The sequence below is a fragment of the Polypterus senegalus genome, chromosome 14 (assembly GCF_016835505.1).
Source record: "Polypterus senegalus isolate Bchr_013 chromosome 14, ASM1683550v1, whole genome shotgun sequence".
NCBI classification, from domain to species: domain Eukaryota; kingdom Metazoa; phylum Chordata; class Cladistia; order Polypteriformes; family Polypteridae; genus Polypterus; species Polypterus senegalus.
The window spans coordinates 130,836,917-130,852,552 of record NC_053167.1 but is presented as its reverse complement, the minus strand read 5'-3'; the positions used below and the strand labels follow the sequence as shown (position 1 = coordinate 130,852,552).

Below are 15,636 nucleotides of genomic sequence, written 5' to 3'. Positions count from 1 at the left end.
CCACTCCAAAAAACACATTTCCACTGCTCCAGAGTCCAATGGTGGCTGGCATGCTTTACAACACTCCAGCCAATGCTTGGCACTGCGCATAGTGGTGTTATGCTTGTGTGTAGCTTCTAGGCCATAGAAAGCCACTTCAGGAAGCTTCAGGAGGCAGTTTGGAAATATGTTGTGAGTAATGCTGTAGAGGAGAGGCCATTTTTATGCACTTCAGTACTTGGCAGCCCCACTCTGTGAGTTTTTGTGGTCTGCCAATTCATGGTTAAGCTGTTGTTGTCCCTCATTGCTTCCACTTCACAGTCAGGGCATTTACAAGTGACTGGGGCAGATCTAACAGAGCAGAAATTTCATATACTGACCTGTGGAATCCTATGATGGTGACACGTTTAAAGTCACTAAGCTGTTCAGTATGACCCAATGTTTGTCAGTGGAGATTGTATGGCTGTGTGTTTGATGTACACAGTTTACTGTACTTTGTGTACCACGTTGTCAGTTTGGCCCTCCGGTTGTAATACGACCAAGCTGTGCGCTGAGCATACAACATACAGTTGGCCATGTGAAAAACAATCTTGCCTCAAATCAATGCCAACCTTTTGTAGGGTCTGTCCCTGAGATTTATTAATTGGCATTGTGAAGCAGAGCCTTACTGGAAATTGGAGGCATTTGAATGGAAATGGGAGATCAGAGGGTATAACGGGGATGCGAGAAATAAAAACTCTCTCCCCTGAGCCTGCATCTGTCAAGCGTTGTAAGTATACAACCGGCTTCATCGATAACTTCGCATCCAGCTTTTGAGAGTTTAAATATTCATAAACATCAAAGTGTCCACTACTGAAACTGTCACCTGTGAATCTAAGATGTTTAAGAGGCATTGGCGGTTGTCCAAAGGTGTAAAATATTTGGCCATTTCAGTACACTTGAAAGTGACAACCGAACAATTCAGCGGCAGCCATCAACTCACATGCAGATGCATAGGTGAAGGGCTTAAGCATTTCACTCTTCTAGTGCTCCTGTGTAGTCTAATTATCTCCTGTACCGTCATCAGTCCACACCTTGAACCTGTCCAGTCATTCAATACATAAGACACAATGTTCCTCCGGATATCAAGAGTGAGCCTGATATGGCTGTGCAATATGTAACACAGAGAATGGAAAAGGCAGGTGCCATCTCCGGGCATGGAAACCACTCGGTAAGTGACAGTTCTTTGATCGATGGTGATCACCTCGATAGACATGTTAGTGGGGGTAAGGTTGGAATGATAAAGGAAATGGGTACCTGAACAATGTAAAGTATGTCTAAAATACCTACACAATAACTATAATCGTAATAAATGAACAATAAAACAGCGGAGAAGCCGTGGATTAAATAAAAAGGCTGTAGTTATCAGCAGGGAGATGTGAATCCCGTGGTGAAGCAAGGAAGGGAATGTAGAGACTGGAGCGACGGACGGCCTTATATAGGCAGACAGCCAACAACGTGGGAGGCGTTGGGATGGGGGACCCAACGCCACCTCACACGGTGACCGAGCTGCAGGCTATTGACGTATATATGTACGTAAGTAGGATTCAGTTAGCGTTGGGAACCCGCGTACCAAATTTCTTGAAGATGGGCCCATGAGTAACAAAGACCGTTGAAAAGTTCAATATGGCGGCCGACAGTGGCATCATACCACCGAAATAAGTACGTACATTGGTTTCGGTTAGCGCAGGGAAGCCGCCTACCAAATTTTGTGAAGATGGGGTCAGCCTTCTACCTACACGGGAAGTTGGAGAATTAGTGACGTTGGAAAGTTCAATATGGCGGCTGACAGTGGCGTCATACCACCGAAATAAGTACGTACATTGGTTTCAGTTAGCGCAGGGAAGCCGCCTACCAAATTTCGTGAAGATGGGGCCATAAATAAGAAAGTTCAACATGGCGGACATTGTTGACCGTTATGACCGTTACGCATAGAATTTCGAAATGAAACCTGCTTAACTTTTGTAAGAAAGCTGTAAGGAATGAGCCTGCCAAATTTCAGCCTTCTACCTACACGGGAAGTTGGAGAATTAGTGATGTTGGAAAGTTCAATATGGCGGCCGACAGTGGCGTCATACCACCGAAATAAGTACGTACATCGGTTTTGGTTAGCGCAGGGAAGCCACCTACCAAATTTTGTGAAGATGGGGCCATAAATAAGAAAGTTCAACATGGCGGATGTTGTCGACCGTTATCGACCGTTATGACCGTTACGTGTAGAATTTCAAAATGAAACCTGCTTAACTTTTGTAAATAAGCTATAAGGAATAAGCCTGCCAAATTTCAGCCTTCTACCTACACGGGAAGTTGGAGAATTAGTGATGAGTTAGTGAGTTAGTGAGTGAGTGAATGCTTTGGCTTTTATTAGTATAGATATATATACAGTGAAAATCTTTAACACGAAACTGAGGGGATGGAAATATTTTTTCATGTTAAAAGAATTTTGTGTTAAAGGATATTACAAAAAAAAAACAAACAGTATATTCAACAAAATTAAGTTTACTAGAGTACATTTTATTTACATAGATATGTATATATGCATGTATTTAATAAAAATCAATGAAACAAAAACATTCACAAGAACTTAATGATCTTAATCTTTGCATTGTCTTTTTTAGCATCAAATTGTCAACAAATTGTTCGATGTCATCCATTTTGTTGGAATGTGCGTCTAAATAACTGTGCATACTTTTCATGATGTTCCTCATTTTGGATGACGTGGGAACAGGAGCTGCATTATTCATTTCATTTTCGTCGTCGGAATCTGCATCAATGATATTTTTTGAGCTTTGAACAAACTCCAAAATGTCTTTGTCTGCCATAATTGGGGCTGTACACACATTATCATCATCTATTGCAACGAATTCTTCCAATGATACAGTAGGACAGTCCAATAATACAGAAACTTTCTCAAACATTTCATTAAGTGTCGGCTCAGTTTCAATATCCTCCTTCTCCATTTCTTTTGGCGCCAAAGAATCTGATACTTTTGAGAATCCTGCATGACGAAAACAATTTTCAATCGTCCTTGGAGTCACTGAATTCCATGCAGAGTGCAACATATGAAGAGCATCTAATAAATTGATCGAGAAATCTTCATTTGCTTCGATTGCGAGTAAATATTTTCAAAGCAATTGCTTCCGGTAGAAAAATTTCATGTTTTGTATAATCCCTTGATCACAAGGCTGCAAGACACTTGTTGTATTCGGAGGCAAAAAGATAAGCTTTATAGCTTTCAATACAACGTTGGGGTGGGCCGGACAATCATCAATTATCATTGCAACCTGACGCTTTTCTCGTAAGAATCGTTAATCTAACTTTACGATCCAATTGGTGAACATCGTAGCTACCATCCATGCCTTTTTGTTTGCTGTATATTCGACCGGTAATGTTCTTACATTCTTAAAACACCGCGGTTTCAAACTTTTGCCAATAACAAATAGGGGTAGTTTTTCAGAACCATCCGAATTGCATCCTACCAATACCGTAATCCGTTCTTTAGACAGTTTCCCCCCTGAACACGATTGTCCCTTAAACTATAAAGTTTTATTGGGTAAGCAGCGGTAAAATAACCCAGTTTCGTCCACGTTGAAGACATCTTTCGCTTCATATTCTTCAAGTATGAAAGGCAACGTAGACTGAAACCAATTTGCTGTCATGGTTGGTAAAACTTGATTAGCTTCACCGCAAACATTTTTTAGCACTATGCCATTTCTTTTCTTGAAACGTTCCAACCATCCTGGATTTGCAGAAAATGTAATACCCATTTGTTTAGCAAGTTCATTGCTTCTTTCTAGCATTAAGGGTCCTGATATGGGAGCATTCTGAGATCTCGCTTGTTTGAACCAAACAAGTAAAGCCGTCTCTAAATCTTCGTGCTTGGCCATTCTCATCCGTTTTCGCTCTGGCTCAAACTTACTCCGTTCAAACATTTCCGTAATTTGCTCACTTTTTTTAATTATTGTTGATAATGTAGAGGTAGCAATATCAAAATCTTTACAGGTTTCCATTTTCGTCTTCTGTTTTTGATCAACAGCCTTAAGAAACTCCATCTTCATTTTAAGCGAAATAGCAGTTTGCTTTCCCCCCTGAGCTCTTTGCCATTGTGCTCGTAAAAAAATTCTTCTAAAATAGAAAAAAAGCAAAACCAAACTCACTGATTTTTACTCACACTGCAATGTACTCATCACCGAATTCCAAAGCCAACTGATGAGAGATGAGATGTTTTTGTGTGGAGTTTGTAGGGGTGGAGGGTGAAAGTAGCTTAGATTAACAAAATTGGCTCGTGTCACAGGCTATTCCGAGGGTATTTCAAAGCCAAGTTAGCCTCCTTTCTACGAAACATGTGAAACCACCTCTCTTTCATTTCACGCCCCTCTTAAATCTCGCCTGCGCGGCTGGTGTTTGCCGTATTTTGTTCATTCCCAGAAGGGAAATCTTTTCGTGTTAAGCGATTTTCGTTTCGTGTTAAAAGAAAAAAATGCATGAAAATACATAGTAGTTTGTCTGGACCATTGTATTATTTCATGTTAACCGATATTTCGTCTTAAGCGTTTTCGCGTTAAACGTATTTCACTGTGTGTGTATATATATATATATATATATATATATTGTGAACGCTGGCCCCAGCACAGACAGACGGACGACATATTTTGCTCCACACACTGTTTATTTACAAATATATACAAGTTCTTAAGTTGCGTGCACTTACACAACCCCAGTGCCTTCAGCACCGAATCCCCCAAAAGTCCAGGGCCCACAGTCACTGTGCCTTTCCTCTGGCGCCTCCTGTCCTCTCTCCAACTCCGTCGGCTTCCTCCCGACTTCCACCACATGACTGGAGGGGCGCCCTTAAATAATGCCCCGGATGAGCCCCAGGTGTTTCCGGCCTCTTCTCTAGCCACGCCCAGCGTGGCGGAAGTGTCGGCTGCTTTCCTGGCGGCTCTCCGGCGCCACCAAAGTCTTCCCCGGCACTTCCTGGTGTGGCGGAAGTGCGGGCTCCCGGGATAATTAGGCACCGGGGCGCCGCCTGGCGGTGGCCACGGGTCCCTACAGGGCTGGGCTTCAAAGCCCTGTACCCGAGGCCCCTGCCTAACCAGGATGGACGCCCCACTCTGTCTGGAGGAGGCACTCGCCCTCCTCCGGTCCTCCAAGGCGTCCCGGCCGGGCTCCAGCCCCAACCGGCAACCGCACGGGATAAACCGGCATCGGGGCGCCGCCTGGCGGTGACCACGGGCCCCTACAGGGAAGGGCTTCCATGCCCTCAACCCGTGGCCCCAACAGAACCAGGACGGACGCCCCCTCGCGGTCTGGAGGAGGCACAAGCCCTAGCGAGGACACGTGGGTCCGAACGGCACAACCCGAAAGGGCAGCACGTCCCCGGTGAGGGTCCTACTATGCCCCAGGGTCCAACACGGCACCCTGGGACATCCGTCTTCGGCACCCCCGCCGGCGCAAACGCGCCCCTGTGGTCTGCGCCGCTTCGCCCCGCTGTTCCCGCAGCTGGGACACTATTGGCCTCGGCGTGGAGCCCTCCGGGCGCCCATTTCAGGAGGGCAGGTCCCTGACGACGTCGTCCTCAGCACTCGTCGGGGCCTCGGGCCTGTGGAAAAAAGGAAAAGAGGGCCAGAAGCACTGCCAGGACACTCAGCCCGAGTGCCCTGCCGGTCTCCGTACACGCAGTGCTCCTGCCCCCTCCGACAGCCCCTGACTTGCCTGCTGAAGTCCTCCGTCGCAGGTTCCATGCCCGTCCGCCTGTCGTTCGCGGCACCGCTCGCAGGCGGCTCGCCCAGCCGCCCAGGGGATTTCCTCTGCCCGCACAGAGGACGGCCCTTCTCCGGACGCGCGCACCCAGCGCCGCGTCCTCTCCTATCGGAGGAACCGGCATTCACCCTCCGGTTCCTCCTTCTTTCTTGGCGCTGGCGGTCTGGGTCTGAGCACAGCAAAGCTCAAATCCAGCCCGTCTGCGTCCAGGCAGAGCGACAGGAGACAGCTGCAGGCTTGGCGCAGGGCGCTAGGACCCAGGGCACTCAGCAGCCCCGATCCTACCAGCCCCTGCATATTCAAGCTCCTCGCCGCGCTAGCTGTCTGCACCGCCGCATCCGTTGTTGGGAGGTCGCCTACTCGAAGCCGGTCGTCCCGTAATCGGTCACGGCCATGTTCGCGAACCCCCACTTGCTCTACGGAACGGCAACACTCACCACTCCCGCCGTGTTCTGCCTGCCTCCGGTTCCAGCGCCGCGCCGATCCTCCGTCTCACTCGGTGGCTTTCTCGACGCGACCGCCATCTCCATCAGCTGCTCACACTGAGCGGCGAGAACACGCAGCTCCTCTAAAGGCGGCTTGGCGGGCGAAGGACTCCTCCGACACACGCCGAGCCGCTGGTGGAGAGAGAGAGACAGACGTCGGTGGGCTTACCTGTCCATCAGCTCCACGCGACGCCTGCCTCCTCTGGGCCACTCCCTCTGGCCCAATCGGGTCTCGGTTTGGCACGAGACTGGCATTCCTTGGGCCCGCCTCTATCCAATCATCGGCGGCACGCAAGACACACCGGCCAATCCCGTGCCTGTCAGTGGGCGGGACATCCGCCCGCGCCATCTTGCCTTCCCTGCTCCGAGTGCGGAGGCGGGCCTCTTCGCCAGCGTTGTGGCTGCGGCGATTCCTTGAGCCGCAGCGGCTCCGTTTCCGCAGCCTTCTTTGCTGCCGCCGTCGCCGCGCTGCCGACAGCCCGTGGCCCGGCGTGCTCCTGCCACGGACGCGGATCCGGTTCGTCCCTCCCTGTAAGAATAGAGGTAAGACCGACCCGAAGGGCCGATGATTGCAGGGCAGGGCACTTACCTCCCGGATCCCGTCATGCCGAGGCCCCGCCGGTGTGGCCTTCTGTGCTGCCACGCCGGCCTGGCTGTCCGTCTCGACAGCGCGACTGGAGCCCGCTGCGCTCCGGCGATGTCGGGTTCTCCTCCGCACTCGGGAAAGCCATTCCGCTGTCCGGCGGTTTCTGGGCAACGCTCCGCGTGCGTGCGGGCGCTCCGCGGCCAGTGTGTGGGGTCCGCTGCTGCGCCGGGCCGTTCACAGAAATATTTTGTTTTAACAACACAGGTCCCCGCCTTGAACCAGGCGGAGTATCCTGCCGACTACGCCACTGTGAACGCTGGCCCCAGCACAGACAGACGGACGACATATTTTGCTCCACACACTGTTTATTTACAAATATATACAAGTTCTTAAGTTGCGTGCACTTACACAACCCCAGTGCCTTCAGCACCGAATCCCCCAAAAGTCCAGGGCCCACAGTCACTGTGCCTTTCCTCTGGCCGCCTCCTGTCCTCTCTCCAACTCCGTCGGCTTCCTCCCGACTTCCACCACATGACTGGAGGAGGCGCCCTTAAATAATGCCCCGGATGAGCCCCAGGTGTTTCCGGCCTCTTCTCTTTAGCCACGCCCCAGCGTGGCGGAAGTGTCGGCTGCTTTCCTGGCGGCTCTCCGGGCGCCACCCAAAGTCTTCCCCGGCACTTCCTGGTGTGGCGGAAGTGCCGGGCTCCCGGGATAATTAGGCACCGGGGCGCCGCCTGGCGGTGGCCACGGGTCCCTACAGGGCTGGGCTTCAAAGCCCTGTACCGAGGCCCCTGCCTAACCAGGACGGACGCCCCACTCTGTCTGGAGGAGGCACTCGCCCTCCTCCGGTCCTCAAGCCCGGCCGGGCTCCAGCCCCAACCGGCAACCGCACGGGATAAACCGGCATCGGGGCGCCGCCTGGCGGTGACCACGGGCCCCTACAGGGAAGGGCTTCCATGCCCTCAACCCGTGGCCCCCAACAGAACCAGGACGGACGCCTCGCGGTCTGGAGGAGGCACAAGCCCTCCTCACGCCCTCCTGGCCCCGGCGGGCTCCAGCCCGGCGGGGCCACAATATATATATATATATATTGTGAACTTGGCCAGGACACAGACAGGCGGACATCTTGTTTAAAACCACCACACGTTTATTTACAGTATTTACAATAATAATAATGGTCACAAAGACCCCAGTCCATTAGTCACACAGACCTTAATCACGTGCACAAACCCCAAACAGTCACAATCCTGGCCACAATGCCTTGTCTTCGGGCCGCCTCCACAGCTCCTCTTGCATCGTCCTCCTTCGAATGGAGACGGCCCCTTTTATAGAGGACCCGGATGAGCCCCAGGTGTTCCCGGCATTCCTCCTCTAGCCACGCCCCAGCGTGGCGGAAGTGCCGGCTGTCCTCCCGGCTGCTCTCCGGCGCCATAAATCTTCCCCCCAGCACTTCCTGGTGTGGCGGAAGTGCTGGGGCAACAAGTCTCCAAGACATCGGGGCGCCTCCTGGCGGTGACCACGGGCCCCTACAGGGAAAGGCTTGACCCGTGGCCCCCAAAGCAACCCAGAAGGCAAACCCCACGTGATCCAGGCAGGGCTCTGACCCTCTTCCGGTCCCTCCTGGCGTCCCGGCCGGGTCATGGCCCCTGGCATCCCTGACAATATATATATATAGTGGTTTATGGCTGGGACGCCTCTGTGCTGAAAGGACCAGGGGAGGGGTATATCCAAAGCATTACCTCCCCCGGAGCACTAGGTGGCAGCCCTCCTGAGTTGCAGTGGTGTCTCGGGCTCCTGCAGGGCTCCATGGGAGGTGGAGTTTGGTGCAGCCCTGTTAGGTTCAAAGGCAATATATAGCAAATGTGTGGGTAGGTGGACGTAAGGGGGTGTGAAATAATAAGGTGGGGTTCAGAGAGTGTTGTCATAAAGTCTTATTTAATTTATTTAATATGTGGATGTTCTTCCTTTCAAGCCTGCATGCTTGGTTCTTATCCATGTGTCTGTTAATGGCATTTTCATTTTTAGCCACGATTCAGGCAGCTCTCTGGCACTTTTGGTATTAGCCTTGAATTTTACTTGCACCATGCCCCATTTAAACAGGTGTCCAGTTGAACTTGTATGTGCATATATCAGAGACCACGAGTCCTTACTTCTGACAGCATTGCGATGCTCTTGTATATGTGTTGTGAGTGTTTTAGACGTCTGTCCACACACGAATACTCTGACCTGTAGGGGATGCTCTTGATTCAGCCTTAAACTACAATTTATTAAGATTAGGTTTAGGGTTATGTTTAGCTAACACCTTTGTCCAAGATGACTGAAAAGTTTACAAAACAGTAAATTTGTTAATGTCCAATTTTTACAAATGGAGTGCTAGTGAAATAGTTTTGCTCAGGGGTATGAACTAAGTTTGAGATGGGAACTGAACCAACAAACTTTAAAGTCCAGTATTACCACACTGCCTGCCTAATGACTCCAAAGAGGTCAAAGTACTGCATAATAAAGCATTTATTAACAGAATGATGAGGATGACAGGGAAGGGGATATCACAAGAAACAGTACACCAATAGTAGTAATAGTATTAGTTATAGTAATAGTCCCACATACAGAGTACAGTATCAAAGTAATTAGACAAAAACAAAAGTCCTGGCTACCTCACTGGGCCAGCTCTTGTGAAGTTTGTGCCTCTTTGTATTGCCAGGGTGCATTATGAACTTTCCCACCACAATACAAAGAACATGTCTTAATTCTACCTTCCACCTTTTTCATTTAGTACATTTGGCCTGATTTTATCTCTTCATTTGAACTTTTGTGCCACAACCACCTGACTGCTATTTCGTTTGACAAGTGCTCAGTGAGAGGCTTTTTTATGCCAGCCATGAAGTAAATAGGGAAAGCCCATTGCAGGGTAGGAATGGAGGTTTGGTACCACACGGTGTCCTAATGGCCCCAGGTGTCCCTGCAACTGTGGACCGAAGCTCTCCCTTAAAGGACCAAATATTTTCCAACCCATTTAACTGAGCAGCATTATGGCCCAAGCCATTCCACTGTGGCTCATTCTTATCCAATCTTGTAAACATAAGCCATGATACCATATTTCCTTTGGGGAGAAGGCATGTACATCTAGCTATACGTCCATGAAAGACATCCTTGTTCATTCTTTTTGTGATAAGCTGTAACACTGAACATGTTGACAGTGATCTCTGAATGTAGTTTTAAGGTTCTTTCCCATTTCTGTGGGTGACATGCACTCTGATGTTTGGCAGAAATTGCTGGCATGCCCGTTCATTTGAAGATTGAGAACTGCTTTGAATGTTCTCTCTGTATACATAATCCATCTCACTGTACAGTCGTGAACTTCAGATTGTTTCGAAATTGTCTTATAGGTCTTGCCAGGCTGATGAGCAGCACTGGTTGTGTCTCAGAGATCATTGCTGTTGTCCTTTGTCCTTGGCTTAGTTTTATTTGAAATTTGAATGATCCAGACCAGGGTTTCCTAAACCTTTTTGTTGTCACAACCCTTTTTTTAAGTGCCTTTGAGACCCATTCCTTGTTGAATGCCCAGTGTGGTGGACGGCCAGGACCCATGCCCGACCGGTACGCCCCTTTGACACTGGATCCAGGGGAGCAGCCATGGGATGCACACTACGTCCCCCAGAATACTTGGTGGCAGTCTCTGGGTTGCATGGGGCCACAATAGTGGAACACCGGAGCTCATTGCTGTTGGTCTCAATGGCCACCACCAGAGAGAGATACATGGCTTCTTGAGCCCGTGTGGTCTGTAGCACAACCACACCTGGAAGTGCAGCCTTAATTAGGTCAATTATCACCTGAAGCACTTTCGGGTGGGCTATAAATGAAGCCGGCAGACACCACTCCGGGAGCCAGAGTCAGGAGGAGGAGGACAACACTTGCCGGGAGGAGTGGTGGCAAAGGAAGATTCGGTGTTTTGTTGGTGCTTTGCTTTTTGTTTGTGTGCTTCTGGGACTGTGTTGTGTCCGTGGGTACGAGGAAGGTGTAACCCACAGACAAAGAAAATAAATCTTTTTGTTCAATTTTCACGTGCCTCCGTTGTCAGTCAGTGTCGGGTGCCTATATAGCGCCTTGTTACGCCAGACAATGATCATTGAGGGGTAGAGTGGTTGTGGTCCATTTTGAATCATCAGTGCAGCTTCCCCCTTTGAGAACTGTGGCCAATCATTGGATCCTCTTTGGAAAATCATAGACAATCTCCGAGAGGTGGGGTGATCGAGGATGATTATCAGAGAAATTTTGAGTGCTTAATGAACCATCCACCACCCACCCACAGTGGCAGTCGCAACCCATAGTTTAAGAAACCCTGCATTAGACCAAACTGTCAAATATTCTGCATTATATCAGGGTAGTCACACTTCGCGCACACTTTATGTCAGCATTTGCCTCACATTATTACTTCCTTTAAATGATATGAAAACACTAAGGATATTTTTGGTTATCCACACCCGCCTTCTGCATGCTAAATAAGTGAAGTGTGTTGAGCATTTAGGACTTCATCAAGACAAGATAATTATTAGTTACGCCCTTATATACACTATATAAAATTACAGAATGGAAAGACGGTGCACTTTTTCACATTATATTATAGCAAGACCCATACAGTATTATAAGTTTGTTTGAATTTACTTTAATATGGGCTTAAAGCACTGGCCAGGACTGTGCTGACCGGTACAACTGTGCTTTGTTTAAATACTCGTGCAAGGTTATGGCATCCCTCATCTCTATGTATTGCTTATTTATATTACAAACTGTAAAAGCTTGTACTTTATAAGAGTGAAAACTATGAAAGATTTTATATTAAAAAATATATACTGTATATATATTTTGTAATGTTTGCTTAGTCTATTTTTGCTTGTAGTTTAGCATTTCTGTATATTTCTTTTTTTTATATTTTCTTTAGGACTGGCACCATACAGTTTTAAAGGGCTGCTTCTTTTTAGAAGAAGATGGAGAGATTTCAAGTCATCAGTATAGACTGGATGTACCCCAGACATCAACAGTGTGCCTTACTATAAAGCCCATCAACCTCAGCCAAGTTGAAGGTACTCTTTGATAAACTGTATGGCTGTTTGTATTTATACATCAGAAAACTTTAGTGTCATGGTCTGCAGTAGCATACTGTATGTTATAATTCGAAAAATGGCCAATCGCTAAAGATGTTATCCAACAGGGAATTTGTTTGGCACATTTTTTATATAGGATAAAAGTTGTTTAAATTGATTTTTCCACATCTGCTCAATTCAGTATGACCAAATAAAACTACATGTATGCCTTGTCAAAAGAACAGACAAAACACCACAAAAAAGGTTTGGGGTAGCCGGCCCGTATAATGTGGGTTGGGCTTAAATTGCAAAAATATGAGCAATCGTGGTCACCGAGTTCAAAACATAACTGACTCGCAGGAAACAAAATAGCAGTTTTATGGTCAGGAAGAGTCAGAACTGGACATGAAGTCATCAATTCCAGAACTGGAAGTGATGTTGTCTGGTCCAGAACCGAAAGTCACATCATCGGGCCCAGAACCGCAGCTGATTTCATCGGGTCCAGGAGGAATTTCCCGTAATTGGTCTGCAGAGGAAAGAGAGAAGGGGTTAGTGCATCCTGGCACCCCCTGGTCTGGCGTGGACTTACCTCATTTGAGCCCTTTAGCTGCCTCCCATGCGCATGTGTGTGACAACATTTAAGTATTACCAAAGCCCGGAGAAGCTAATCATCTCCTTGCTTGACATATGATAAAAGTGTTTTTGTAGAACAAATTCCACATTGTTGTAAATCAGCATTTTATGCTGTACTTGAGTATGTTTTTAAAAAAAATCCTGCATTACTTGAGAACAAAATTTTCCGTTGTCACAAGAACGAGACATGGACAGATAAAGAGTTGGGGCAGCCACCCGTATAATGTGGTATCCTGGCTGCAAAAGGTCGTTTTATAAAATAAACAGCACTGAAGTGCATTCAACTGAGTCCAGAACAAGACTGAGGAAACAAAGGAAAAGGGGCAGGTTTTAAAGGGGGAGACAGGAAGTGAGGTCATATGGATCTGGCACGTGGTCTTCCACCATTGGTTCATAGCCGGACGTGACATCAGAGGGACTGGAGCTGGTGTGGTCGACTTCCATTGGCTCAGTCCCGGAAGTGATGTCAGGAGATCCAGATGAAATCCCCCGGGGATGGTCTACAGGCAAGGGAGAAAAAGAGTCAGTGCACTCTGCCACACCCGGCATGCCTCGAACTGCCTTCACTCAAGCCCTTTAGCTGCCTCCCATGCGCACGTGTGTGACATCCGTCAACTTTCATTTACTTCACTACATTTTCAAATGCAAATGGCTACTTTTACTCCGATGATATTTTGCTGGACATATTCATAACTGCAATATTAAACCAGAAAACAAAAGAGCTATGCAAATAAACACAGTTTTTTATTCAATCAATTATCTGAAATGCAGGCTTCTCCTGTTTTAGGAAATTTCACTTTTGTTAAGAATCTGGTACAGTTTTCGAATGTGTGGCACCTGATCATCTACGCAGTCGTTCCAGAAATATTTTGTTGCTGCAGGCATAATGCGGAGTTTCCAGATGTTTGGGGTGGGGCCAGGTGATGCTGATACGCGATCCCAGTCTAAGGTTTTTTCCACAGGTGATGCTGATAGACTCAAACACTGTCCCCACGCCAGAATGCCTAGAATGACAGAGCTGGATGTTCTTGATGCCCTATCCCAGTCATAGTTATTTTCACAGCTGATGCTGTTTTATTCAGACTCTGTTATCACGGGCTGATTGATACACAGGCTGCAGAGATGTACTTGTGTGTTTGCTCACTTTGTCACATGTCTCCTCACATTATCTTGGGCAAAACGGATCATGAACTATTTAGAACATAAATAATTTGACAAACGAGAGGAGGACAATCAGTTCATCAGACTTGTTTGTTTAGCTAATAGCTAAGCTGTTCCAGTATCTCATCCATATTCTTCTTAAAGGTTGTCAAGGTTTATGGGTCAGATACATGTCTTAGTAATTTGTCCCAGAATCCCACATCTCTTGCTTAAATAAGTGCTTACACATTTCAGCCCTAAACCCACTTCCATTTAATTTGCACTGGTGTCATTGATTATGTGATTCACTGTTAAGTTGAAAGAATTCTGATGGATCTACTTTATCGGTGCCTTTGAGAATTTTGAAGACCTGAATTAGGTCCCCATGCAGTCTCCTCTGCTTGAAACTAAACAGGTTTAATTCTCTAAGGCTGTCAGAGTATGACATGTTATTAAGTCTTAGGATGCACTTGTTTTTTCTCTCTCTGCACAGTTTCAAGTGCTGCTATGTCATTCTTTTAGTATGGTGACCAGAACAGCACACAATAGTCCAGATGTGGTCTCACTAGTGCATTATATAGTTTGAGCATAATGTCCTTCGATTTATCTTCAACAGATTTTACAGTATAGCCAAACATTTTATTTAATAGCTTCTATGCATTGTTTAGATATGTTGTGTCAGCATAAACCCATACTTCATTTTTTAGAGGTTGTTTCAGGTAGGACAGTGTCAACAACAACAACATTTATTTATATAGCACATTTTCATACAAAAAAATGTAGCTCAAAGTGCTTTACATAATGAAGAATAGAAAAATAAGAGACACAGTAAGAAAATAAAATAAGTCAACATTAATTAACATAGAATAAGAGTAAGGTCCAATGGCCGGGGGGACAGAAAAACAAAAAACTCCAAAGGCTGGAGAAAAAAATAAAATTTGTAGAGTTTCAGACCATGAGACTGCCCAGTCCCCTCTGGGTAATCTACCTAACATAAATTAAACAGTCCTCTTTGGATTTATGGTTTTCACGGAAGGATTTGATGATGATGATGATGATGATCACGTGGACTTCTGGCTTTTAGTCCATCAATGTTGGTGCATCATGGTGTTTTGAGTAGGTGGTGGTGGCAGGCCGCCACCACAGAGAAACCAGAAAAAGAAACAGAAGAGAGAGTAGGGGTCAGTACGGATTTTAGAGCCACCATGAATAGTTATTATGATGAATTGAACATACAGAGTATCAGGATTAAGTTACAGTGAAGTTATAAGAAGGCCATGTTAAAGTAATGTGTTTTCAGCAGTGTTTTAAAGTGCTCCACTGTATCAGCCTGGCGAATTCCTATTGGCAGGCTATTCCAGATTTGAGGTGCATACTGTAACAGCAGAAGGCCACCCGCCTCACCACTTCTTTTAAGTTTAGCTTTTAGTACTAGGTTGTTGTACCGTGTTAGCCATTATGAATGTAGAGAAAAGCCAAGCAAAATGACACCTTTTATTGGCTAACTAAAAAGATTACAATATGTAAGCTTTCGAGGCAACTCAGGCCCCTTCTCTTACATCTTGCCTGCATATTGTAATCTTTTAGTTAGCCAATAAAAGGTGTCATTTTGCTTGGCTTTTCTCTAAGTTTAGCTTTTGGAATTCTAAGGAGACACTCATTTGAGGATCTAAGGGTACGATTTGTAATATAAGGTGTCAGGCATTCCGATATATAAGATGGAGCGAGATTATTTAAGGCTTTATAAACCATAAGCAGTATTTTAAAGTCAATCCTGAATGACACAGGTAACCAGTGTAGTGACATCAGAACTGGAGAAATGTGTTCAGATTTTCTTTTCCTAGTTAGGATTCTAGCAGCTGCATTCTGCACTCGTTGCAAACGATTGATGTCTTTTTTGGGTAGTCCTGAGAGGAGTGCGTTACAGTAATCT

The 15,636-nt window shown here is 46.7% G+C and overlaps 1 protein-coding gene across 2 annotated transcripts in view; it reads left to right on the top strand.

The window, feature by feature from the left end:
- efcab7 (EF-hand calcium binding domain 7) overlaps positions 1-15,636 on the top strand; it is a 115,795-nt gene that overhangs the window by 54,763 nt on the left and 45,396 nt on the right. For both annotated transcript variants that reach the window (XM_039735469.1, XM_039735470.1), the window contains one exon: positions 11,789-11,930. In XM_039735469.1, the coding sequence (XP_039591403.1) occupies positions 11,789-11,930 (142 nt within the window). The remainder of the gene's footprint in view (positions 1-11,788; positions 11,931-15,636) is intronic.